Consider the following 24880-nt stretch of genomic DNA (forward strand, 5'->3'; position numbering starts at 1 on the left):
TTATCTAATATGTGGCCATATCCCCTTTCCACCCCAGTGTTTGAATCCTGGTTTGAGCACCCATCCAATGCAGATGGAAATCAACAGTGAATTTAGCTACGAGTGCTGCAGAACATGTACAAACTGGCATTGCTAGCCTGAAATTGCCCAGATGCATATGGACTGACATTAAATATGCAGAAGTTACTTTTCTGACACCCAAGTGATTCTACTTCACAGTTCCATCTGTTTCTCCAAAGTATATGATGATACAGCTTCTGCACACTGCATTTAATGGTTGTCTGCAATGGCTGAACATGTTTTGACACAGAATAACATTTTTCTCCTGGGCCCATTCCTTAGGAATGGATAGCCCACTTGTGCTAAAACTTTAAATTAGGAACAAATCCTCCTGAAACAGGCACCAGACATGGATTATTTCAACTGAGACATTTTCAAAAGCAAAAATATGCTCGTGAGTAAAGAAGAGAGCTTAGAATGAGTGTTTTTAACCTGAGCTGCAACTAATGATACTGTTGTCAAAAATTGCACTTCTGCAGCACCCTCGGGGGGTTGGGTTGGTTTTGAGTCCATGTTCTAAATGGTCATGAGCATGTGCTCACTTCTGGTCTTTCAAGTGACTGTTTCTCATCCCGTTGTGCCATACATAGCCAGCCCTCTTCACCTTTCATGTAAGTTCCAGTCCACTGCTTTGTGAATACATTAAAAAATAAACAAACAAAAAAGCTTCAATCAAAGTCCTGACAATAGCAGAAGTCTAGAAAATGAGGTTTTTGCACAACTGGACTTTTTTTTTAGCAAGCCATTTTTACAGAATTTTTATATATTCTATATGTCTATTTAAAAAAAAAGTAAAAATAAAAAAAATTATGCTCTGTTTCCACAATATTGTGTTTATTTAGCCAAACTGTTTAGTTTCCATTTAGTAATATGAATGAAAAAATGATCTACTAGTAATGAAAATATTTAAGGATTTGATTTGCAGCTATTTATATGTGCTTGAGTTTGAAAGTAGGAACAAGTTTGTATTCTGAATACAAGTAATGCCCCTTGCTGATTTTCAGTAATTCACATGCTTGTCTGCTCTGCTTAATGTAGCACTAAATTGGTCTGAGAAAGGAAAGCGAAAAAAAAGTTCAAGGAATGTCAAACATTTTTCCTTTTTCTTCTCACATTTCTCAACCTTTTTATTGTGAAAAATGATGAAAAGTAAAACCTGTTTGTTTTCCTCATTGCATTTCACTTAATCAGACCCTTTTGTAAAGAAAATAAATAACTAAATAGCTAACTAAAAAAACAAAACCTCTAGTCCTCAGCTGTTTTTGATGCATGGAAATTTAATCTAACTTTACTTGAGTATGTCCCAGTAAATTGCAGTTGTACTGTGGTGTTTTCTGCTTTCCCCAAGGAGGAAAACCCATTCAGAACAAAATATGGATACTTGATTCAAGTGTGTATCAGGTGGCTGCCCTATATATTTTACAGGCCTGCATTATAAATTAAATGGCATGGTGGTGAAAGTCTCCTATGTTTCCTTAGAGGACCATAAGGAGAAAACTTGCAGACCCACACGAAATATCTGCAGATTTAATGGTGGGTACCTGATGTACTACACCTATAACATTTATAGTAAAAGTTGTATTTCTTGATTGTTTTTAGAAATTGCCCCTTGGCTACACGTGTTCAAAGCAGAAGATGCTGTGGACTTCTCACAGTTAACATTTGACCCAGGACAAAAGGAGCTTATTGCTGGAGCAAGGTGAGAAATCTGTTTTCTTTTTTGTGTTGCACCAGACTGGATTTTATTCTTTGTTGATAAGCAATATTTAGCCAAATTCCAGTATCAGTGTGCTTTTGTGTGGCTCCCCTGCCTTCTAGCCCCACTAAACTGAATGTTATGTGTGTTTATTTCTCTAATTCCTGACCAGAGTTACAAGATGGACTGCCTGCCTGGCATCAAGGTTTATAGTAGCTTACACTATCCTAATTTTTAGGAGGACTGTCCTGGAGTGCGCAATCTTTGTGTGCTTATGATAGAACAAACAGGTGCTGTATGGCAATGTGACAGAACTTGCTGTTGCATGAAGCTTAGGATGATCTCAAATTTGGCTACACAGTGTGGCTCTTTGTGTTGGGATGTTTCTAATAATTATTTACTGCAATGCCAGGAGCGATCTGTTAAAGACTGCAGAATTAGTGGTGAAGTTGGTGACAGTCTCTGTTTGCACAGCAGGAGAGCCCTCTACAAGCTGTGATTAACAGTGACACTGTCTTAGATGTCAACATTGAAGCAGTGACAGTCCTTGAACACTATTTTTTTTCCCTCTTGGCATATGAGGTGTAGTAAATCATCTTGGTTGGCCAAGAAATATTTCACCATCTAAACGTATTATTCACACCTGCATTCTGAATATATTTTGCTTTTGAATTAACAAAGTTCTAGTCACTTCACTTATCTGTTAGGTTTAGCATTGGAATATGTTTCTGTTTCCCAGTTTGCTTCTTAGCTGAAAATGAGGTTAAAAGGCACTGTGAGAAAACTTTTTTCCATGGACCAGTGGAAGTTGCTTATCTACAGGGGAAAACTTTCTGAGTGTGGAAATAGGCATGTGTGTGTCTGTATATATTCATATATCTTTCGCCCACATGAAGTGCGGTCTTCCGTGCCTTGATGTTGATTTTTCAGTTCTGTAAGCTACCCAATGAAACAAGGTGTGAGGTTATCAGCTACTGCTACTCTGTAAGGACTGTCACCATAAGTTGTCTGAGCCTCTCCCCAGGCCCCAGACACATGGAAATGTGTGTTGGATTAGTGCACTCTGTACCAATATTCCAATAACTGTTAAAAAAAAAAGAAAAAACAAAGAATACTATTCTCTTCTTCCTCTCTTGTTTTATTCTCTATACTGTTTATCTGGAGTCCAAATCTGAGCAAAAAAATAAGCTAATTTAAACCAGTGCTTTTGATGAAGCTTTTTAAATCACTATGGGATAAGCTTGGGATGATTTTGTTGAATAAGCAGTGACTACAGAAAAAAAAAATCAGCTGTTAATTCTGCTTTGTGCTAAAAATCCCATACATCAAAAGATGTGTTTTTCCTAAAAGTTAATGATGCTTCAGAGCTTTATATCTCTTGTTCTGACTAAAATTATAAAAAATAATATTCAAGGTTATTAAAATTGTAACAACAATTTTGTTTCATGCAGTTCAGTATAGTTGGCTGTTACTTTTTCATACTTTTTCGTAGAAGGCATTGATTTTTCCCTTTCCTTATTCTGCATTTCCATTCTAAATTTTAACCTTTCTGGTGTTGTTGAGTTTGGCCATGGAGATCTTCCTTTAGAATACCTAAACTTGCCTGCAGTTTTCTCTAATTACATGTATTATTGATATCAGTGCTTCCTTTTCGCTACACACCTTTCTCTTCTTTAGGCATTGTGCCCCACAAGTCATTGTACATCATGGGGTCCTAGATTCAGAGACTAGCAGCCAGTTGCCAGGCTGCTGTAGTGCCAACACTGCAAGTGTCAATCACACTGATAATCTTACTGATTACACAGCTTCTGCATGTAGTCTCCACTGCAGGTAGACTGAATCCATTCACTGTGAATCACAGAATTCACAGGATGACTAGGTTGGAGGACACCTTCAGGATCATCGAGTCCAACCTAGCCCTAACACCTTAACTAAACCATGGCACTGAGTGCCACATCCAGTCTTTTATTAAACACATCCAGGCATGGTGACTCCATGACTTCCACAGGCAGACAATTGCAGTACTTTATTACCCTTTCTGCGAAAAACTTTTTCCTAATACTCAATATTTCCTAATACCCTAATACCTGTATTTCCCTTGGTGCAGCTTGAGACTGTGTTCTCTTGTTCTGGCAGTTGCTGCCTGGAGAAAGAGACCAACCCCCACCTGACTACAATCACCTTTCAGGGAGTTGTAGAGAGTGATAAGGTCACCTCTGAGTCTCCTTTTCTCCAGGCTAAACAATCCCAGCTCCCTCAGTCATTCCTCACAGAGCTTGTGTTCCAAGCCCCTTACCAGCCTTGTTGCCCTCCTCTGGATGTGCTCAAGTGTCTCAATGTCCTTCCCAAACTGAGGGGCCCAGAACTGGACACAGCACTCAAGGTGTGGCCTCACCAGGGCTGAGTACAGGGGAAGGATGACCTCCCTGCTCCTGCTGGCCACACTATTCCTAATATGGGCCAGGATGCCCTTGGCCTTCTTGGCCACCCGGGCACACTGCTGGCTCGTGTTCAGCCGGCTGTTGACCAGTACTCCCAGGTCCCTTTCTGCCTGGGCACTGTCCAGCCACACCATCCCCAGCCTGTAATCAGATCTACTCTGATCTTGATTGGTAATAAATGTAGCTAATTTCTTAAAGTTATTTCTATTTGCCCATGAAGGTAATCAGTGAGTGATGTCTCCCTGTCCTTATCTCAACTTGTGCACCTTTTATTTTCTTTTCCTGCCCAGTTGAAGAGGGGAGTGATAGAGCAGTTTTGATGAGAACCTGGTGTTCAGCCTGGGTCAGCCCACTCTATCCTTGCACCTTCAGGATTCTGCTTTAGTAATTTGGTGGTATTCTAAACTAGAGGAATGATTTTTCACAGCCAGAAGCTGTGCTTTGGCTCATCTTATGTTCATAATTGACTTTTTCCACCTTAATGGATTTAATGATCCCAAATTTCTCTGCCTTAGGAATCAAACAAAATACTATTGTGAAAGTTTGATACTATTGGAAATTTTTAAATCCCTTTTCCATTATTGATATTCATGGCAGTGACTCTTTTTCATTTATGAAGTTCTACAGCCTCTTAAGATATTTATGATTTGTCTTATTGAGTATAGTAGCAAACATCCCAACTGGGATCCAGATTGCATTCCTGTTGGGAACTGACAATGTCATGCAGCTATGTGGAAAGACAGATATGATCCTATGATACCCCCAATGGTGTCTCCCAGAATGATAAAGAACTTTTGATCTCTTTGCATAAGGTTCTTTGGAGACTTTAAATTGTGCTAGTGTGTACTATTCTGTTTATATATGCTTGAACAAGGTTGAATGAAATTAGTTAGAAATGTAAGGAAGGACTGCTAAAAGGCAGAAGAGAAGAGGGTTGGAAATGTGGTGCAGGATAACAAGACCTGAGCATGTGCACAGCGCCTGCCCATAAATCCAGCAGCAGGTGCATCTAGAAAAGGAGGTAGAACTATAAATGGAATGGCAGTGTTGACAGAAAACCAGATAGTTTAAGTTAGCCATGAGTAATTTAGTTAAGAAGCAATGAGTTTTGTCACATTTTGCTGAGGCAAACAGAATCAGAACAGACATAATTTTGATCTAGAGGTCTTTAAAAATATGCAAGGGACTTTATTCTATAGTATTCACCATAGCAGGCAATAACTGAGAAGTTCATCCTATATATTGCTGAGATTAGTCTTGCTTGCCCAGTTTGGGAAATAAAGGTGGTCTTCTGATGTCTGTGGGCATTCTGTTGCTGTGCAAGAATGGATGGTTTACAATTGTATCTGTCTGCCTATCCCCGCTCTCAGCTTCTGCAGGTTGTCTTCCACTCCTTGTAAGAAGCTAATAACTGGTTGATAATTGTATTTTTGTTCTGCAATACATCCAGTTCTCCTATAGATATTGAGTTGATTAAGCTGCAGTCTTGTAGTCTTGTTTCAGTTTCCTTACACCATCAGCAGTAGTCAGTGAATGGTACCACTCCAACGCTAGTATGTGCCTTCATATTAATCATGCAATCCATGCTCCCATGAAACTGTATCTTTAAAATGTGCCCCAGGCATTGTTCTTAATATTGTATGTGACCTGGCAGATAAAAATAAATGAGTTCTATTGCAATCTGAAACCTTCTTGAGAGTTCATTTGTTTTCTTAGAAAAAAGCCAACCCATATGGCAGGACAGAATTTACTTTTATAATTAAGTGGCACCAGCGAAGGATTACTCTCAGGGCATTAGCTCCTCAGTAAGCTCAAGGAAATGAGAAACTACTTGTTTATCTTATTCTGATAAATTCCAATAAAATATTCAGATGAAATATTTCTCTGTGTGTTACTTGGTGGACTGATTCAGCATGTAATAAAATATTATAGTGATTTCTGTATTTGGAAATACCAGTAGGCTTAAAAATTCATGGATTTCTCCAAGAACACCCTTGTCTTCTTTGCTGTGTGAAAGAGCTTTGCCATATGTTTCTTTGGGCAGGTCAGTTGAAGGGGGAGAAGGCCAGATTAGGGGAAGGATACAGCAGTCTGTGAATTGCCCAGGCAAAAACTGTGCATTGCATTTTTTTTCCTTCTCATCTCCTGGCAATTTACATAACACGTAGCAGCTCTAGTTTTGATAAACCAAAAATTGCTACAAGTGTTTAATCCATTTTGGCTAAACGAGAGTCGACAAAAAATAGGTCTGAAATCCGGTAGTTTAGGGTAATTTTTTAATTTTCCTTCTTTTTTTGGTGACTTTTTATTTTGTTTTCTCAGTGGTTTTATTCAAACCATATGAGAAGAAATATGTCTATTTTTAAAGAGAAAATGATGTTATCCTCATTTCCCAAGCCTCCTGTGCTTGAAATTTTGAACTCGTAGCAGCCTGGATTGAATTCATTCCTAAAATGTGGATTTTAATTTTTTTTTTTGTTTTAAATTTAAGTTGGGCTAGCTCAGCTATACTTTTAAATGATGTAGTTAATATCAGAAATAGGTCTCAAAGCTATCCAACTTTCTTTTTAATTGGCTAATACATACTTAGATATACCTTACTTTTTTCTTTTTTTTTTTACATAGAGTATCCTAATAGTGGTGGCTTTCTCCTGTATGTTCTTCTTCAAGTTAATTAAACTTGGTTTTTAGGATTATGTCTTGTTTTGAGGTGGCTTATTGCCTCAGTCACTCCTTATCTCACTGATGAAGGACTGCAACACTCTGGCTTCTCCCTTAATTAGATGTGTGTTTGGGAACATTAATTTGAACCATTACCTCTATTTGCCATAATAACAGACGGGCAAATTAAAGGATTCATTAACAGTGGCTTAAGGATCTCTACTAAAGGAATAAATAACTATACAGGTTTGCTTCTTGCTGTTGTCTGATCCCAGCTGGAGAATCTGAGAGCTTCTGGTTAATAAGGTGCTCTGAGGGCTACATATCATATATAGGGAGAATATACAGGCAGAGGGAATTGGTGCTCTATTCTTACAACATCCATCTGGGTATCACTGCTCATTTAACACTTGGCTCAGGGTAATCAATGTCTGTCCTTCCACTGACTAAACTGGGCTAATCTAACCCAATCTAATGTATGGTTATATTACAATCTAATGCTAATTCTGTGAGAAATTATCATCTTACTGCTGCAAAAAGAGGGAGGTCTTTTCCGCCCTATTGCTTGTCTTTCCTACCTTTCTAACAGGTTCCTGAATATTTTTTAAAGCTTCCCATCTCCCCTACTCATGCCTGGTTCCACTCTGCAGTTTTCTTCTTCTTTGCACCAACACTGGTAATGGTCTGGTTGCAGGGTGACACTAGGCAATTCACTAATTCCACAGAAGTCCTTCCTATTCTTGTTCTGATTTAAAGTCTTGGCATTTTAATTAGAGTAGTTGACATGGTGCATCATCACAGGAGCCCTGGAGTTGACTCAGAGTAAGAAGAAAAGAGAAACGACCCCTTTATTAGGGGTAAATGGAACTTTTGACACTGTCATTGCAGTTTATTAAAAAAAAACCCTTAAAATATCCAAACTTGGGATAGTTTAGACTCTTTACCTTCTCCCACTGACCTTTCTTGCACCTCACCTCCAACAACTCAAGCAAACTTTATGTGTCCAAGTTGATTACTGTAGTAGGAGACCACAAAAAGTTCGAACTGTCTAAAATTTCTGATTTTCAGCCCATTTTAATTGTTGGGGTTTTTTTTGGATGAGATGTAACAACAGTGTTTAAATTTAATTTCAAATTAATCTTGAAAAGATACAGAAGATTAATAAATTGAACTATGAAATGGTAACGAGACCACATAGAATTTGCCTGGCTCTTAATGTGAGTGTATGCTGTACACTATATGTAATATCTGCCAAAATATAAAAACTGGGGGCATGTACTTTGACATATGTTTGCAGCAATAAAAAAAGTATTAAAGATTTGGTTAGCCACAGTTATGAAATACAGGATTAATATTTTGGTTGAGCTGGTATTTCAGGTTAAAGTTGTATCCAACAACAGCATACTAAATAAATAGCTCAATAACCTCATAAACTGGACTATCTGGACTAAAACATTATATTCAGAAACATCCTTGACCTGCATGCATTGGAGGCAGACCGGTGTCAAATGTTGCGAGGCCATTACCAGCTAGGGGGAACTTGAGTGCTGTGTGTGAGAAGTCAAGGCCAACAGAGAAAGAAGTTAATGGAAGTTTGAGATGACATGGCATGACTTCAGGAGGGCGGTGACCTCCAGAGCTGCAGGGGCACCTGGTACTTTTCTGCTTTTTCTGGTGAAGCCCATGACAAGGAAAATGTGGAAGTGGCATCTGGCTGTTGTTGCACAGGAGTGCTGTGTTCTAGGATCTCCAGCATTGCTGAGGCTGGATGAGGAACCACTGGAATTCAAAGTAAGATTTACTAATCCAGAGGAGAAAGCATCAGAGAAGGAAATCAGGTTTCACAGAACCTTTGAGTGCATTAATTCAATTTTTATTTGGATTCTATCCTAATTGACTCCCATAGTGATTTTCTTATTCCGTTTGACAAGCTCATTGTTTCACTGGTCAGCTTATGATTGCGTGAGTCTTCCTTTTGCCACTTTGAATATTAATAAAATGTGTTCGTCTTCATTCCTCAAGAAAACCTGTAATTTTAGAAATTATTTAGAAAGAGTAATAAGAACATATTCTCCATAATTCTCCATAATTTTTAGGATGGATCAACAAGACCTACTAGTCAGAAAGTATTTATCTCTGTGCATATGCTGTTTTCACATCTTTAGCATTTATCAGTAAGCCTCTCATTTCATTATTCTCATTTGCTGTGGCTTCCATTTCATGCAAAATGAAGATAATACATAACTTTTGGTCATTCTGCTTTTTGTTATTGTAATTTGACCATTTTCATAAATGGTTCAACTAGAACACTTGTATTAGGTTTCTTTTTATTTCCAATGAATCATCCTTGGCTTTTTGAGATATTTTTCCTATAAACCTATGATATAACCAAATAAATTTTGTACATTATAGTTTTATTTATATTGATTATTTCCTTTGCCCTTAACAGTTTGGTTTTTTAAAATTTTCTTTCCAGTTGCTGACTTTACTACACTGCAAAACTAGAACTGCCTTTCACCCAGGACTTTATCATCTCAATTGTGGAATTGTGAAATTTAGCTTAATAGTTGACTTCTGCAGAGTTAATACTTTACATTTTCAGTCTTACTATTTTTCCCCCAGTGAATCAAATAAAATTTTCTTCTTTCATGTGAATTAGTTTCTTGAAAAAAGTGAACAGGAAGTAATCTTCTGTTAGTTTATTTCCAGAAGATTTGGCAGCATGTCTGGTCATACCCTGCGTGTCTCAGTTTGCTGAAACTCCTATTTCTTTATTCAGGCTTTCAATTGCAAATGCATGTGGGGGCTTAGGATGTGTTATGGACATTTTCTGTGATATTATTATATTTTGCCATCTTTTTTAAAAAGGCCTAATCCTGAATCCATGTTTCCCTGAACTGTGTGTGCCATCTTAATGTTCTTCTAATTCTTGTCTGTGTCTAGTGAAAAAGTATTTATTGTTGTCCCATTCAGCTTTTATAGCTTGCAGTTTCACAAAGAAAAGGGTAAAATGCTGGATTTAGCAGCCATTACTAACATGATATACTTTTGAATCTTTATGCATTTTCAATTGTTTTTTACTTGGATTGTTCAGAAACATACAGAAGATTAGTGTTATACTTTTAGCTGTAGTCATACTGAACGTATTCACTGCAATAGATGGAAATATATTGTTGTGAAGGAGGTGACTGCAGCATGCTTTTTGTGTGCTTTCATTCAGTTCCCACTGATACCAGTGGAAGTGTTTACCCTTGGGTTTGAGCAGGCTCTTGACTAATGGGTTTTAATTATAACAACTGAGCTAGAAGAGTTGTTCAGTGCTGTGAATATAAAGCAAAATGCTTACTGCCTGCTGGATCTCCAAAGGAGTAAAGGATGTTGCTTTATCTCAGTGTTAGTTGTGTTTTCTTCTCATTAAGTGTCCTTCTGTTTGCAGATTTATGTAACATATTTGCTTTCCTCATTCATTAAGCACCAAATGGAAACAAATTTGCCAATTACCGCCAGTGTCAAATCAGTTTAGTTCCAGCGTGCAAAATTTGTCTTGCTCATTGCCACCATATTTGGAAAATAAGCAGGGTGTGTGCTAAGAGGTAGTATCTGTGCTTCAGAAATGTAATTTCATTTTGCTTTCTCATTCTTTGTTGCCTTCAAAGCATAAATGCACTGGAATAAAGCTGAACCGAGGTTGAAAAGTGACAGTCTGGGGCATAATCTCAATAACACTTTGAAAAAATGTTATTACCTGTCTCGTGAGAAGCATAATGGCTCTGAACATTTCATGAAAATTGGCAATGACTTTTTCTTTGGACTGCCAGATTTATTAAGACTACATTTCCAAGGTTTTTTTTAACTGTCATGCTCATTTCTTTAATTGTATTTTAGATATTTTCTCATATATGTGCTTTCTGAATGAGTTCTCATATGCCAGTGATGCGTGCTTTAAAATGCTAAACTGTTGGATTTGTAAAGCTAAATGTAATTCTGCAAGTTTTCACGAAGTGGGCACATCTAGGTAGGAATAGCTTTGATGGCTCTCCGAGTGCTAGTTTGACACTTAGCCCAGGATTATTTATGTAGTCACAGTCAATCTGTGCTGTCCGTTTGCCCAGTTTATGTTGCTAAGGTGTTTTTACTGTCTCTTGCACATTGCTTTTCGTGTTCAATTTTCCTTCTACTGGCTTTACAAAGCTAAAAATATTTTAATTGATTATTGGCAGTCACAGGAGATTGAAAAATGCATGCTTATTAGCTCTGCCTCTTGATCATTCCCATTAATGTAGACATTTTAGTCTCCCTAACACTTATAGGGTCAATTTTTCTAATTTCACACCAAATACATTAATGTGTAGAAGTGTTGTGCTCTATTGAATAGGATAAAAATCTCATTTTCTAGGAAAAAACAGACTAGAAAAATGCTGAGTGTCTGTTTTTCTTCAGGCTGGCACTGTGTTTGGGCATTTATTTTTTTTAGAATTTTTAAGTTTGGGACAATAGCTTACTTTTTAACAGGCTGAAATGATGTCAGAATAGAAGATGATAAAAAGACATTTAATTTGATAATCTGTCCTAAAAAGGCCTCATCAGGCATAAATTTTCAGCAGATATCTGAAGATGAAGTACATATAGCAGTTGAAATATGTGTGAAGTACGGTCCTGAAAACTAAACATATGAGACCAGGTTGCTCACATATTCTGCAACAGAGACTGCATTTATTTGTAGAGTGAGATGGGGCATTTATGTGCCATTCCTGTGAGTCTGATACCACTGAGTTAAGAGAACAGTTTATACCTGCTGAGGATGCAGTTCAGTTTCATTGGAAGAAAGAAAAAGTGGTTTTGCACCAGCAGTGAAGTTGGTTTCTTTGATATCGGAGTGAAAGAAGTACAGTGATGGGTGATGGAAGTTTAGATGCACCAAGATGAGGAGCAGACCAAGTACTTATGTTCCCTGCTGAATACTTCTGGGCAAAACATTCTGTGAAAGTGAAGGTATTTTTTGTCCTTACAGACAGACTGTAGAAGTGTTAGAAAGACTATAATGCATTAGTTCCTGGTGTTCTGATGAGAGTCTTTAAAGTCCACTTGCGTGTAACTTGTTGGTGAAGTGTGTGTGTACACATTGTTCTGCAAAGTTTTCCTTGCTTATCCACTTCAGGTCTCTTCATGACACAAACCCAAGTATTATAGCTATTTCTTTGTGGTGATTAAGCTATATAATAAAAAATATTATCTTTATTTTACTTTCACATGGATTCTTGCTCTTCATAACCGGCCTCCTGCATTTTGAGTAATTCTCTTTAGCAATACTCTTAGCAAAGACTAGTGACATGGTTCCTGTACAGCCACAATTTAAGTAGACCATATATGTACCAGAGTCAATAAATAAATACTCATAGCTGTTTCTGAGAGTCCATAAATAGAGATAGCCATGATTGCCATGGTGGTTGTCTTTCTGAGTTAGACGCAATTTGGTTTTGCCCTTCTCCCCTACCCTGCTGTCTCATTTAAAAACAAATAATAGAGATTTAAACTACAGGTTCTGACTATCTGTGCCCATTAACAATACTTCATACCTCTTTGGAAGGAATTAGAATTGTTATATCAAAAAATTTGGCCTAATTTTAATTTTGATTACATGCCTATAAGTTGCATGGATTTAATATTGCAGATAATTAATGAATAATGCAAATATTTAAAGTTCAAGTTTAAATTCACTCATCTCTTTATCATCTGGGTTTTTTTTTACTTTAAGTGAATTTTTAAAAATCTTACCCATTGGTGTTACATATTTTTTTATGAATAAATTAGGATGGAAGTAATTTATAATATTATTTTAAAATCCTTTTTATTTTAGTCTCTAAAACATCACTCTGTAGTAGCATTAGAAAGTCAGAGTTGTTTTCAATAAGGTAAGAGGCAAAAGAGGACTATGGGGTAATACTTCTGTGAAGATGCAGTAGAAAAATGAATAATGAAAAGAAGAAAAAGAGGTGTGATAAGAACTAAGAAAGAAAGAAAACAATGTCAGTGGAGGAATATTTCTTGCTTGTTGTTTACCTGGACCCCTCCCAAGGTCTGTAGGTGCAGTGATGCTGCTCTAGAGAAAAGGCAGAGTGAGAAATATTTTTGCAATAGATGCTTTTGTAATCTGTGCTTGGTTGGTTTGCATGTAGCTCCTGCTGTCTGTGAGAAAACATTCTTAGGCTTCGGAGAAATTAGACCACACAGGGCAAGACTTTGCTCCAAATTGTGAAAACTCAGGGGCTTGTACAGATTTGCCATCATACTGGTATCCTGTGCTTCAAACTTTACATACATGTGGCTGAGCTAATTGCATGAGGTTCCCATCTTTGTGGGGAGAAATGAAGAGGTTTAATCTGCCTGTCCATGTATTCTGATGGAGCCATCCAGCACTGGTGACATGGATCTGCCAAAGCACTGAGTATTTCTCCCCATTGATTCTAAAGGAAGACTGGAGCAGTGAATCAGTTGGGCATGCATGCAGTATAAATATCTACTTCATTCTTGTTCAGCCAGATCTTCAGACCGAAAATCTGTTTCAGAAATTAGCTTAGTCCTTATCCCAAAGGGCTGCATATTAATACAGCCTCTGAAAGAATTTGAAGCCCTGAATACCTGTCACTTCTAATTTTTTTTCTGCCTTTATAGTAATTCATTATGTTTTTCTTTAAACAGAGGCAACATTTGGGTTTTTTTACTGAAACAATAGTAACAATTCACTTTTATCTGCTATTTTTTTTAACCCCAGAAACTACCTCTTCAGATTGAAGCTTGAGGATCTCTCTCTAATACAGGTATGTTTTATTTCTCTTTCCTTAATTCCTCTGCAAGATGAAGGTAAGCAGATGTTTTAAAGCGGATAATCAAGATATTCATAAGCTTCATAGCTACACATAAATATGCATCTGATTTTTTCCTTTTTCTGGTCCCTTATTATATAAGTCATATAATCCCTTTTAATTCCAGATTAGCCTTTGTCCCAGGCCATACAGATCTGATGTTGCCTTACTCTGCTGTGATTTTGTTAGAGTGGATTTTCATAGTATTCATTATTACAATTTAAAATTAACTACCTTTAGGTTCAGTACTGTCCCTATTAATTCATGAAATAATACTTTACAGTTGAGTACAGAAAAGTAAAATGGTTTCAGGTAAGGCTGTCCTTGTGATTTGTAAAACTACTTGTGTATGCTTTAATTAGACTTTCAGATTTTATTTGCCTTCCTAGACTACTAGAAACAAGATCTGATGTTAACTTATATTTAATAAAAATTGCAATATTAATAAATATTCAGGTTTGTTGCTGTTGTTTAAAGCTGTGACACACTAAGCACTTTTAATATACAGAAATTGGGCTGTCTACTTTCATCTTCTGTGTCATATTCAATATCCGGACAAATAATTGAAGTCCTAAAGATTCTTGTTGAGAGTCTGCACTAAGAGGTGCTGTTGTAGTTTATGCTGCTAATTCATAGATTGAAGTTCATGATTTTCCCTTGTTAGGGCTTGTATCAGTAGGCTGAATTCACTAATGAGGGAGAAATCTGTAAATTACAGAGGTTTTTAATTGTGCTGATTCAACCAGACCTCTTCTCACTCCAATCAGAAAAAAAATTACAAACTGAGCACAGAAATCATGCTGCTGATGTTATAGTAGGTTACTGGGTTTCAGTCTTACACCTTTAAACAGTCTTCTCAAGTTGACTTTTCGTAAAGTTTCTTATTTAATCTTCAATATTGTAGCACCACTTGTTTGCCTCACTATCTTCTAACATTCTTCATTTGCTAATCTTCAGATAATTTGTGTTTCTAAATCAAAAGTGTTCTTTTTTTTTCCCCTTTCACCAGAATATCTTTACTATCCCTACACTTGGTATTCAATTTTTCCCCATTATTTTCAAGCCCACTGTTACTACTCCTTCATATTTTTCCTTCCCAGATCTTGCCTTCCTTTTCTTTTCTTTTACGTCATTTCTTGGTTTGTTAGACTGCCTCAGGACAGCCGTTATCCAAAAGATGGGTTTCCTTGGCTATGACAGTTTTGGCAGCTCCAAATCAGCTGTGAGGTGACTGAAGCCTTTGTTTTAATTTGTAGGGTGAATTATTTAGGATTTCCAAACTAGCTAAACAACTCATTCAGGTCTTTTCTTGTAATCTGGTATTATGGATAAAAGAGACAGGAACAAAAGTGGGAAGCAAAGCAAAAGCTGTATGAAATCCTAGCAGAACAGAATGATGGAATTTCAGGGGAAAAATAAAGCTTGTTGAGGTTTAACTTGTTGGTAGTTTATGTGCTAGTTAGCGTTTGTTTGGCAAGGGACTGTTCGACATTTCATGTACGAACAGAAGAAATTTTCTTTTAATATTTATTTTTCTTCACACAGTTTTTGTCATATTAATAATGTAAAAAAAATCTCATATAATTCTATTTTTGTTGCGTGCTTTGATATTTATTTATTTATTTATTTTTTGCATGAGCCAGCTTTTGTAAAAACATGCAGATGTTTCACAAGCTAATGAGTCATGTTTTCACATCTGGAAAAAAGGCACACAGTGAAGTGCTAGCTATGAGAAGCTTTCAGCATAGCTCAATAACAAGACAAAAAAAGCTAGAAACAAGACAATCCATATACTGGTTGTTTAATTATCTTAGAAAATTGCTCAAGCTCTAGTTTTGCTATTGTGTGTGGGAATCAGGAGAAAAATTACTGAATTTTTCTCTTGTACAGCAAATACTTCCAACATGGAAGCAAATTGGAACAATTTACATCCTACTTATCAACAGTTTTCAATTAGACCTTTATAACTTTATTTCCTTAGCATTGCTGCTTTGGGTTTGTTTTTTTTTTTTTTTTTTTTTTGATAATAGCTGATTCATCAGTTGAATCTTTCTTATTTTACTTTTCTCTCTGGAAAACAAAGGGAATGCCTCAAACTAAATTTTGACCATTGACGCACTTCAGTTATTTTTGTCCAAGTTCATTTCCTCATCTGTCATGCCTAACTGTCTGCTGGAATATATTAGTTTGTGCACACACTGCCACTGGGAAGACAACAAGCTTCATCTTACATGTAATGAATTGCAACAATAATAACCTCATATTTATAGCAAAAGCATATTTGAAAATATTTTGTTTACAAATTTCTCTGTATTTTTGGAAAGATAGACATTTTATAAACAAAATGTCTTTTGGAGTATCATTGGACTGCAAGATTACCAGATTTTGTTTTGTAATAGGAAAGCTTTTTAAAAAGGGAATACATTAAATAATGACTTCTTGTTTGCAAACTTTTTCAAAAATTTCTTTGGGCCTAAATATGTCTATGTCCTGTCTTTTACAAGTGCATGCCTGGAAAATAGTTTGTAAACACATGATAATCTTCCTTGGGGAAAAAACAAAAACCAAAACCAGACATCCATTTGAAATTCAAGTTACTACAAAAGAAATGCAGAACATCTATGAAAAGGGTCCTGTTTCCACCAGTTTAGTGGAAGCTAATCCCTTGTAAAAGTGGGGTTAGTGTGCTTCCAGAGTGCATTAGACAGGATGTGCGTTTAAACATGAGCTGGCTCTGCGTGCTGAGACATTGCCGCCCATTGTGGGTGCATCAAAGTTGTCATTCCACATGTCATGCTTCTGTGCTCTCTACTTTATAGCAAGAGCATGTTGTTTGAATAAGCAAGATTCATATGATAATATCTTTAGCAAACCAGTATTTGATGTGTTTCAGCAATTTTCTTTGTGGAGCAGAATAAAGAAGAATAGAGCAAGTGAAAGCCTTTTAAGCTCTTGACGGAGAAGCCTAAGAGTCAAATTGTTCAAAGCTGCCTGTTGGAACAATGCATGCATAATGATCATGGATTAGGGAAGAAGCAGTCTTTGGGGTTGTAGAAGGGCAAATATTTTATCTCTCTGCAGCAATAGTAGGCTCACAGACAGAGAAGGTCTGACTCTGCATGGATTTGTTTTGTGAGCTTTGCTTTGTTATTGCTCACCTCAAGTAACAGTAGAATGATCCATAAATACATTGGCCAAGATGAAAGCTAGATTTCCTGAAAACTCTGTTATATTTCTTAAAATATGAAAGGAGAAATCTAAATAGTAGTTTTTCAATGAGTAAATTTATTTTCAAAAATGTACTTTAAAAACGATGACATCTAGGAAAGGTCAGCATTAATAGTAGGGCTTTGGCATTATGTGGTGGGTGGCTGTCACAAGTATCTGTTCTCACCTTTTCTTTTTTCTAATTTTTTGAAATGAGAGCTTCCAAATTCAAACATTTATTTGTGTCTACCTACATGACAAATTTTCTGATGTGTCTCTAAAGAATAAGAAGCTAATACATGCTGGTTTATAAAAGTCTTTATGTTACGTTTGCCATAAACAATATAAGCCAGCCTGCAGAATCTTTTCACAAGCATACAAAGCGTGCATCTTTTCTTCTTCCATAAGGTGAACTGCTTTATAAACTCAGGTCATTAAGGCATTTATAGGGCACATGCTTGAATTTGCCTTTCTCATTTAAAGGTTCCATCTATGAAGTCTATTTGCTATTTGAGATCCCCAGAAGGTTGAATATGAGCCTGTTCCACCTGTTTCTGTATTTACATAGTTCACCACAGGTCTTATGCTCATTCAGAACCTTCACATCTTTCAGTTACAACAACACACACCTCAGAGTCCACTTTTAAAGGCAATTTTAGCCCATTTTTGCATCAAGATTCAAATTAAATTCTTTACACAGGCTAAGAAGATCATAGTTATGTTTTTATATGTGTTATTCAACTTTAAATTCTAGAATCTTGAGGATTTTGGTTTATAGATTTGTTTGTTTGTATGTGTTTATACATGCACATGTATTAACAAGGCATTCAAGGAATTAAAGGCATAATTTGAACTATGAATTTTCAGGAAAAGGAGCTACTTTGGAGAACAAATTTTACCTAGGGAATTCTTGCTATTGTTTGCATGTGTCAAGAGTATCTGAAATGCATGTTTCATGTGATAGTTCACTTTGATATGAGACATTAATGGTTAAATGGTGGGCTGAATAATGATTTCAGTAAGTTACACAATTCTTTGACCATATGTTTTGTGTATACCTATGAGAAATAAAGCGGGAATTTGATTCCATTATTCAGGTTTTTTAAAAATTCATATGTATAACCTGAAATGCTTTTTCAGACTTTACCTGAGTTTTAATACAGAGTATAATTTAAAAAAAATAATTCAAAATATTTTTTTAATAAATCCTCATCAGAGTTGTAATTCCATTTTGAAAATAACAATGCTTTGCTATTGTTATAAACAGAGGTTACTGTATCTTTTGTGAGAAGCCTTAGTAACCTTAATTTGTCTTTGGTTTAGGTAGTACTTAGCCAAGTCTGTAAAAAATGGAGGGACAAATCACTCAAACTCTCCTTACAGTTAATTTTTGGGTCAGTGCTCTTGATTTCCCTTTGCTATGAACAAAATGAAAAGTTGTAAGAAGTTATGTAGTATTAAATCTTTATACTGATGATAAACACTTGTAGTTATAGTCAACAAATTCAGAGATGGGGAATGAGGCTTTACTATTTTAACCTGAAGTTTTTCAAGTCACTAAATAAATAGAATCCTTAAAAGGCCGCTTAATTATTTTTCTAAAAATTTTGTTTAAGGTATTTCAATCCCTTAATTTTGTGTTGTATTTTACTTACAGTCACTAATTGTGTAACAGATGCCTGATTTGTGAAATACATGAAGGAAACCTAATGAATCATAATTTTATTTTGAGGTGAAGCGACTGTACTGAAAAGGAAATGAAAGAAATATTTTCTCTGATATCACACTTTAAGACACAAGGGACAAGACATCCCTCAAATAAGGATGTCCTTAACTGATGACAATCATAGTTTAGCAATATTGAAATGCCAAGAAGACTGAGATTTAACAACTTGAGTGTCTAAGCAGGGGAAAAACAGACAAAACAAATGAAAAAAACTCTCTTGGGTTCTTCTGTGCCTGGTATCTATTTAAGGATGAGAGGAATAGAGAGCATTCCTCCCTATTGCAGGTACTTTTCTCCCTTTTTTGTGTGAAGGTAGCATCAGTCACCAAAATACTGTTTCTTCTTAGGCCCTTTACATTTGTGTCTAGGACGCACAATGGGTAAGCAGAGTGCATAAGTTAGTGATACTTTTGATGCTGTTCCAAGTTCCTCAAAAGGTTGGAAGTGAAGGGAGCAACTTATGCTTATAAAATTATCCAAAGAAGACTGAGGTGACCAAATCACATAGAGTGACCAAAAAGTAATAGAGCTGGTGTAAATGTCTGTTTTGGTGCTAGGGATGCAAAAAATATGCAGAGGTATTTGGACTGTTACCTTTTGTCTAAATTGGTGATGGAGTCAGAGTTTAAAAAATAAAAAAAAAAAAAAAGAAAAGGCAAAGGGTGGTACATCTACATGTCACAGTGCCACTGCTGTTAAGTACCTCTTCCTCTTGTTGGTGCCTTTCTGGTGGCAGAATGTTGGATTTGATTGTACAATAAGTGCACAAATAATTATATTAGAGTATTGGAAATTTAAAGAAGATTTATAAGTATTTGTGAAGCCAGAGCTAGTCCTTTGTAGCAGGTATAGATGAACTTGGTGGCTAGTGTATTCCAGTTCTTTTTTTTTTTTTTCTGTGATCCCAATAGTATTTTCATTATCTTGTTTTCTGCTTTCATAAGAATATTTACTGACCAAATGTAAAACTTCATCAAATCCAGAAAAGGATGAATTCAGCTAGCAGTACATAATTTCACATATCTAACCTTTACCCAAATGACCTCTTTTACATGCAGCTGAAAGCTAGATAAAGCATGTTAGATCACACAAATCCTGATATACCCTTTACAACATATTTGTGCAGAAATCTGTTACAAGCAGGCAGTGCTTCATTTCTGCTAAAAAACTTTTTCTGGAAACAGTTATTGAAACAGCTGGTGCTTTTAGCTTCACCTATATATTAGTCAGAGGATGGCTACTGTTCCAAAACCATTTAGGTTGTATTTGGCCAAGTACTGATTCACTCTGAATTCTGAATTTTCTTTCCATGTGTGGAATTTTTCATCTGCAAAGGTGTGGTCACACATATCAGCTAATAGTTTAAGGATTTTTTCCTCTGTGTGATGTTTTAAGTTCATATGCAGACCCCCCACTAAAAAACTATAAGGGAGGGCATGCAGGGCAGCCAACTGGATATGTTACTCTTCTGCTCATTTCTGCTTGTTATTCATTTACACTTGGCTTCTACAAAATTGGAGGGTTTTAGTCTCCAGAATTTGTGATTTCCTACCCTTCAGTACAGTTGAAATTTGTCATGCAAATTTAAAAAGCGTCTAACTGAAGAAAAAAGAGTGCTGGCAAATTGGCAGGGCTTTGCTGCTGGTTTGACTTATCTGTACGTGTTAGTATTTTCAGAGATGGAGGAAAAAGAGTAGAGAAAGAAAACCAGGCAGAGATGTAATTCTTCATTTATTTGCTGTATCTGTAATTGTTTTGTGCCAGCACTAAAATACGTGTGCAAGTGTATTCCTAGACAAATGAGTCCGTTCAGCCAAGACGCTCAGCTTTTTTTATTCTCATTTTTTTCCTTTCCCCTTGCCTCTGCTTGTTAGGCTGCATTTCTTGTATGTTTGCAGTAATCTTCTGTTCTGGTTTTGTGGTAAAGAAGCAAAACAGGTACTAAAATTTTTTCCATTGCACTGGAGTAAAGCTTCTGTTTTCTTTAGGTATTAAAAATTTGTGGGTTTGTTTTTGTGGGTTTTTTTCTTTCATTTGTTTGTTTTTTTTTTAAAGAGAATGGGGAAGCCTGGATCTCCTGATGATATAGTATGAGGGCATTCATTCACATGACAAATAGAGGTGATATCAAAAAGTATGTGTGTACATTTTTTGGCTGATACTCCTGAAACAGCTGATTTGGATTTTATAGTGGAATAACTTCACCCTCCTGATACTTTTCCCTGGTATTATCTGTGGTGGTCAGCCACGCTGCATTACATGCACAAAGGGTAATTGTGGAAATGGCATTTTCTCAGAAGGTGACACTCATTCATGTTTTCACTAAAACCGTAAATCATTACAATCACACAAGAGTAATCACCAAGTAGAATCTGTTTGAAAATAAATCAGGCTGCTGCTTTGCAAATCTTTGGACTGTGTACAACCCTGGCATACTTCAGCTAATTCTGGACTCAAAGAGCATCCTGTGACAACTGGGTGATATTTATGAAGGGACACAAGATCTCTTTGACTATCAGCCTCTTTCAGTGTCACCTCTATACTGAGAAAGTTCAGAAATGTTAGGAAACTGTAGAAAATGAGAGCAGAAAAACTAATACAGAGACTGAAGGCAGATTTTCTTAATTCTTATATTGTCTTGTCAGGTGGAGAATTTGCCACAAGCAGTTGCTGATGGAGAGCTCCAGCTCTTTGGCAACTGGATGCTGCATTGTTGAGCAATTTAGAAAAGTAATAGAATATGTAGTGTGCTCTGGAAGACATGATATCTGTAAGAGAGTGTCTGCAAGCATGTTTATCGATTTTTGTTTACGGACCATGGTAGTTCCTGCTATGGAACTTCATGTGTGTGTTCTAGCCTGTAACAATTAATTAGAGTTCCAACCACAGTTTGTATGCCATGCATATTCAAAGAGCAGGCTTAAGGACACATTTTTTCAGCCACAGGGGGAATTGTCTTTTGCAGTATTGCAGAGATCCATTCAACAGTTCTGCAAGGTTAGGTGGAACTGGGCATAGATGCTTTTGGGTAATGCTACAGAGAGGAGATGAGTTCATCTTACCCCTGCATGTTAGTGGTCATTATTATTTGGCATAAAGGCATTGTTTGGTCTGTAGTGTGCCCTGAAATTGGTTGTTGAAATAAATTAAAAAAAAAAAAGATAAAATTTGGAAGATCAACATTTAAACCTTGAGTAATAGAAAAATGGTGAGCAGCCTCATGTTCCCTTGCCACAGGGCAGAAAAATTTAAGATACACATCTTGACCCTCAGCTCTAAGAAGCCTTTGACTTTAAAGGATGCACCCAACTGCTGAACTATGGGAAGAACTGGCTGTTTCCATAAGGCAAAAGGTTCTGTTCCCTTCATTCCTTGTGAAGAATGTTTTCAAGGTTAGGAGACAAGATTTTTGCTGCTACAATTAAGGAAAACTCAGGATTTTTATACTTTTAAGGAAACAAAGCAGCAATAGTGACACTGAGAAGCATGGACACTTGTTGCTGTAACTCAGGTAGAGGGACAGATTTGAGGAACTTGCAATAAGAACGTTGATTGGTGAGGATTCCATGCAGGAATGTGTGGGAAGGTGGGGTCTGCTCTCCTCAGTGGTCCAGGGCACAAAGAGAGGGTTGCTTCAGTGTGTTGTTTGCCTGGTCAACACTACTCAGCCCAATTTATGAGGTGGATTGTTGCTCCTAAATGTTTGAGGGAGACACTGCCTAGTCATAGCATAGGAACCTAGACCTGTTCTGAATTGAGATTGAAACTTGTTTTACTCTGATAGGCTTATCCAATATTTTAGGATGCCTTTTGCCTTCATTTTGCCTTATCCTTAATTTTTTGCTGCCTTTTTCCTTACCCTATTTTTAGTTCTCTTCTGTTTTGGCATGTATTGTTCAACCCATCCCAGATGGTACCTCAATATGATGCTTCTGCTGTCAAGTCTGGGAGTCATAAATCATGTCAAACTATGGAAATCAATCAATTTATTAAAATTGAAAGCTAAATGTCCTTTGAAATATCTGGGTTTAGACACATATATGAGATTTTTATATTAAATTTTTTTGTATAGCTGTTATTTTTAATTTGTTTGAAGGCAGGCAAATCTAGACCCCCACAGACCACAAGCGATTCCCAAATGCTCAGTGGAACAAATCGCCCTCTAAAGGACATAATCTTACCCATAAAGCAATTAAGAGAAATAATGTTATTGTTTATGATGTCAGTATTTTAGTTAAAGTTTGACTGCCTTCAAATCACCGCACTTTTAGTTGCTTGTCCTCAAAATGGAGTTAGGAGTCTGAGCTTAGATGGCTCAGACTGGCTCTCTGTCTGGTGGGTGGGGATAGGTCTACAGCCAAGCACGGGATCCACTGATATCTGAGTTATGAACTTTCGGATGCTCCTGAGGAAGAATGTTGAGTGCACAGGGAAGAATAAATGAATAAATTAATAAATGCCACCTTTTTTTTTTTTTTTGGTTAAGCATCTCTATTGAATTTGACAATAAGATTTTTTTCTACATAACACGTATGCAACAGGCTTCCATTGTGAGTAAGTAGTATGTAAAATGTATGTCAAGCTCTTTCTGTCATGGTTTCTGAACTCTGCAAACAGGATGAACTTGAAGAGTGTGTGACCACTATTGTGCATTCTTAAGCAAGGTTGAATTGAATATGAGCTGATCTATTACAGAGTTAAGTTAGTTGTAGGTTTATGTCCTGTATGTCTGGTTTGAAAAAACCTTTTTTATTTTTCTTCCCTGATTTTAATCCTATCTTCTTCTGTCAGTACTTCTGAATTCTGTATGTTTGCTCTAGTGCCTGGGAAAAATTTATTTGCTTCTCCAAATCAGGGATGTAATGGTGGTTGGCATATTGCTTTTCCAAACAAATAATCAAAATACCAAAAGAAAAGAACAGACCATTACAAAGTGTGGAAAATTGATAAATTACAGGGTCTGTACTTTGGCCTGTTCATATATATTGAGATATTTATAACAATTCAGACTTATATAAGTAATTAAAACTAAATAGTTCAAAGGGAAAAAAATAAATAAAAATTGAGTTTTACTAGAGGTTAATATTTATACCTACAGTTATGTCTATATTCAATTTTGAAAATTACCTCCTTGATGAAAACCTACAGGTTTTTTTTTCCCAGGGTATAGCTACCATTTTAGTAGTCAGAAATAGTCAGCCATAAAACTGTTCATGTTTTGGTTTAGGTTTTGAACTGTCTGATTCAGTTAGGTTTATTAAAAATCAAATGAAAGACCTGAGAAAATCTCAGAATTTCATATATATGTGGGTACACAGGATAAAGCAACCCTATGGAAATCACTTCTAGGAGAAACCAGTAACTGCATCAGAAACAAAACAAATTTCTGTTAATTATTAGTTAAATAACAACTTTATTGTGGCATTGACCATTTTTATATGCTATGTGATTCAGTTTCTTAATACTTTAGTTTGTAAATGAAAACTAAGGTGGGCATGAGTTTTCAGAATTTTGAAATAACTTTGGAGATAATTAATTAGTAAATATTTCCAGAGGTAGGATGGAGATTAAGTTAAATATTTTCCATTGTTTTGGAAAAAAACCCACCAGATTTATAATGTTATATATTTATTACTTTCTGAGTCTTTGAATTAAGCATTTTAAGTTAAATACAGTTTGGTACATTTATGTGACATTGGTTTCTGTTAATTGCATTTGAATATGAATGACAGAATGAATTCATTCTGAAGCCACATTGAGTGGAAAATGCAGTAGCTGCCCAGTATTTGTACACAGCATTGCTTCTAGGGTATCTGTCTGTGGGAATCCTGCTTGTAAGGGTAATAGCTCATAAGCTCCAAGTCTTTGCCTAGATATTTGGGCAATTCTGGGAGTGATTCTGTGCCTCCTCCCACTGATCTCAGGGACCTGAAATGATGCAAGGTCAAACCGTTCTTTACTTTTCCCCCCACTTTGTTACTACACAAACTATGAAATCAAGAGGAGACACATTGAGGGAAGTGGAACTGTTGGAAGCTTATCTGCATGAATGTTCAGACTTTTGCACACATTTTACTTTCAACTGATGAGATGAAACCTTTCTCAGGGAAACTCTTTCTGACTCCTAGGTGCATGGTTATTTTTGTTACTCAGTAGAATTATGCATACTCTTTTTTTACTGAATACCTGGACAATAAAAATATCTGAATTAAGTTTTATACTGTCA

General features: G+C 36.3%; 1 protein-coding gene across 5 annotated transcripts in view; it reads left to right on the plus strand.

Moving 5' to 3' along the window:
- The window catches only part of SEMA5A (semaphorin 5A), a 318036-nt gene that overhangs the window by 116004 nt on the left and 177152 nt on the right, over nt 1-24880 (plus strand). For all 5 annotated transcript variants that reach the window (XM_038128190.1, XM_038128193.1, XM_038128191.1 and 2 more), the window contains 2 exons: nt 1660-1759; nt 13631-13676. In XM_038128190.1, the coding sequence (XP_037984118.1) occupies nt 1660-1759; nt 13631-13676 (146 nt within the window). The remainder of the gene's footprint in view (nt 1-1659; nt 1760-13630; nt 13677-24880) is intronic.

Source organism: Motacilla alba, chromosome 2 (genome assembly GCF_015832195.1).
Source record: "Motacilla alba alba isolate MOTALB_02 chromosome 2, Motacilla_alba_V1.0_pri, whole genome shotgun sequence".
Classification (NCBI taxonomy): domain Eukaryota; kingdom Metazoa; phylum Chordata; class Aves; order Passeriformes; family Motacillidae; genus Motacilla; species Motacilla alba.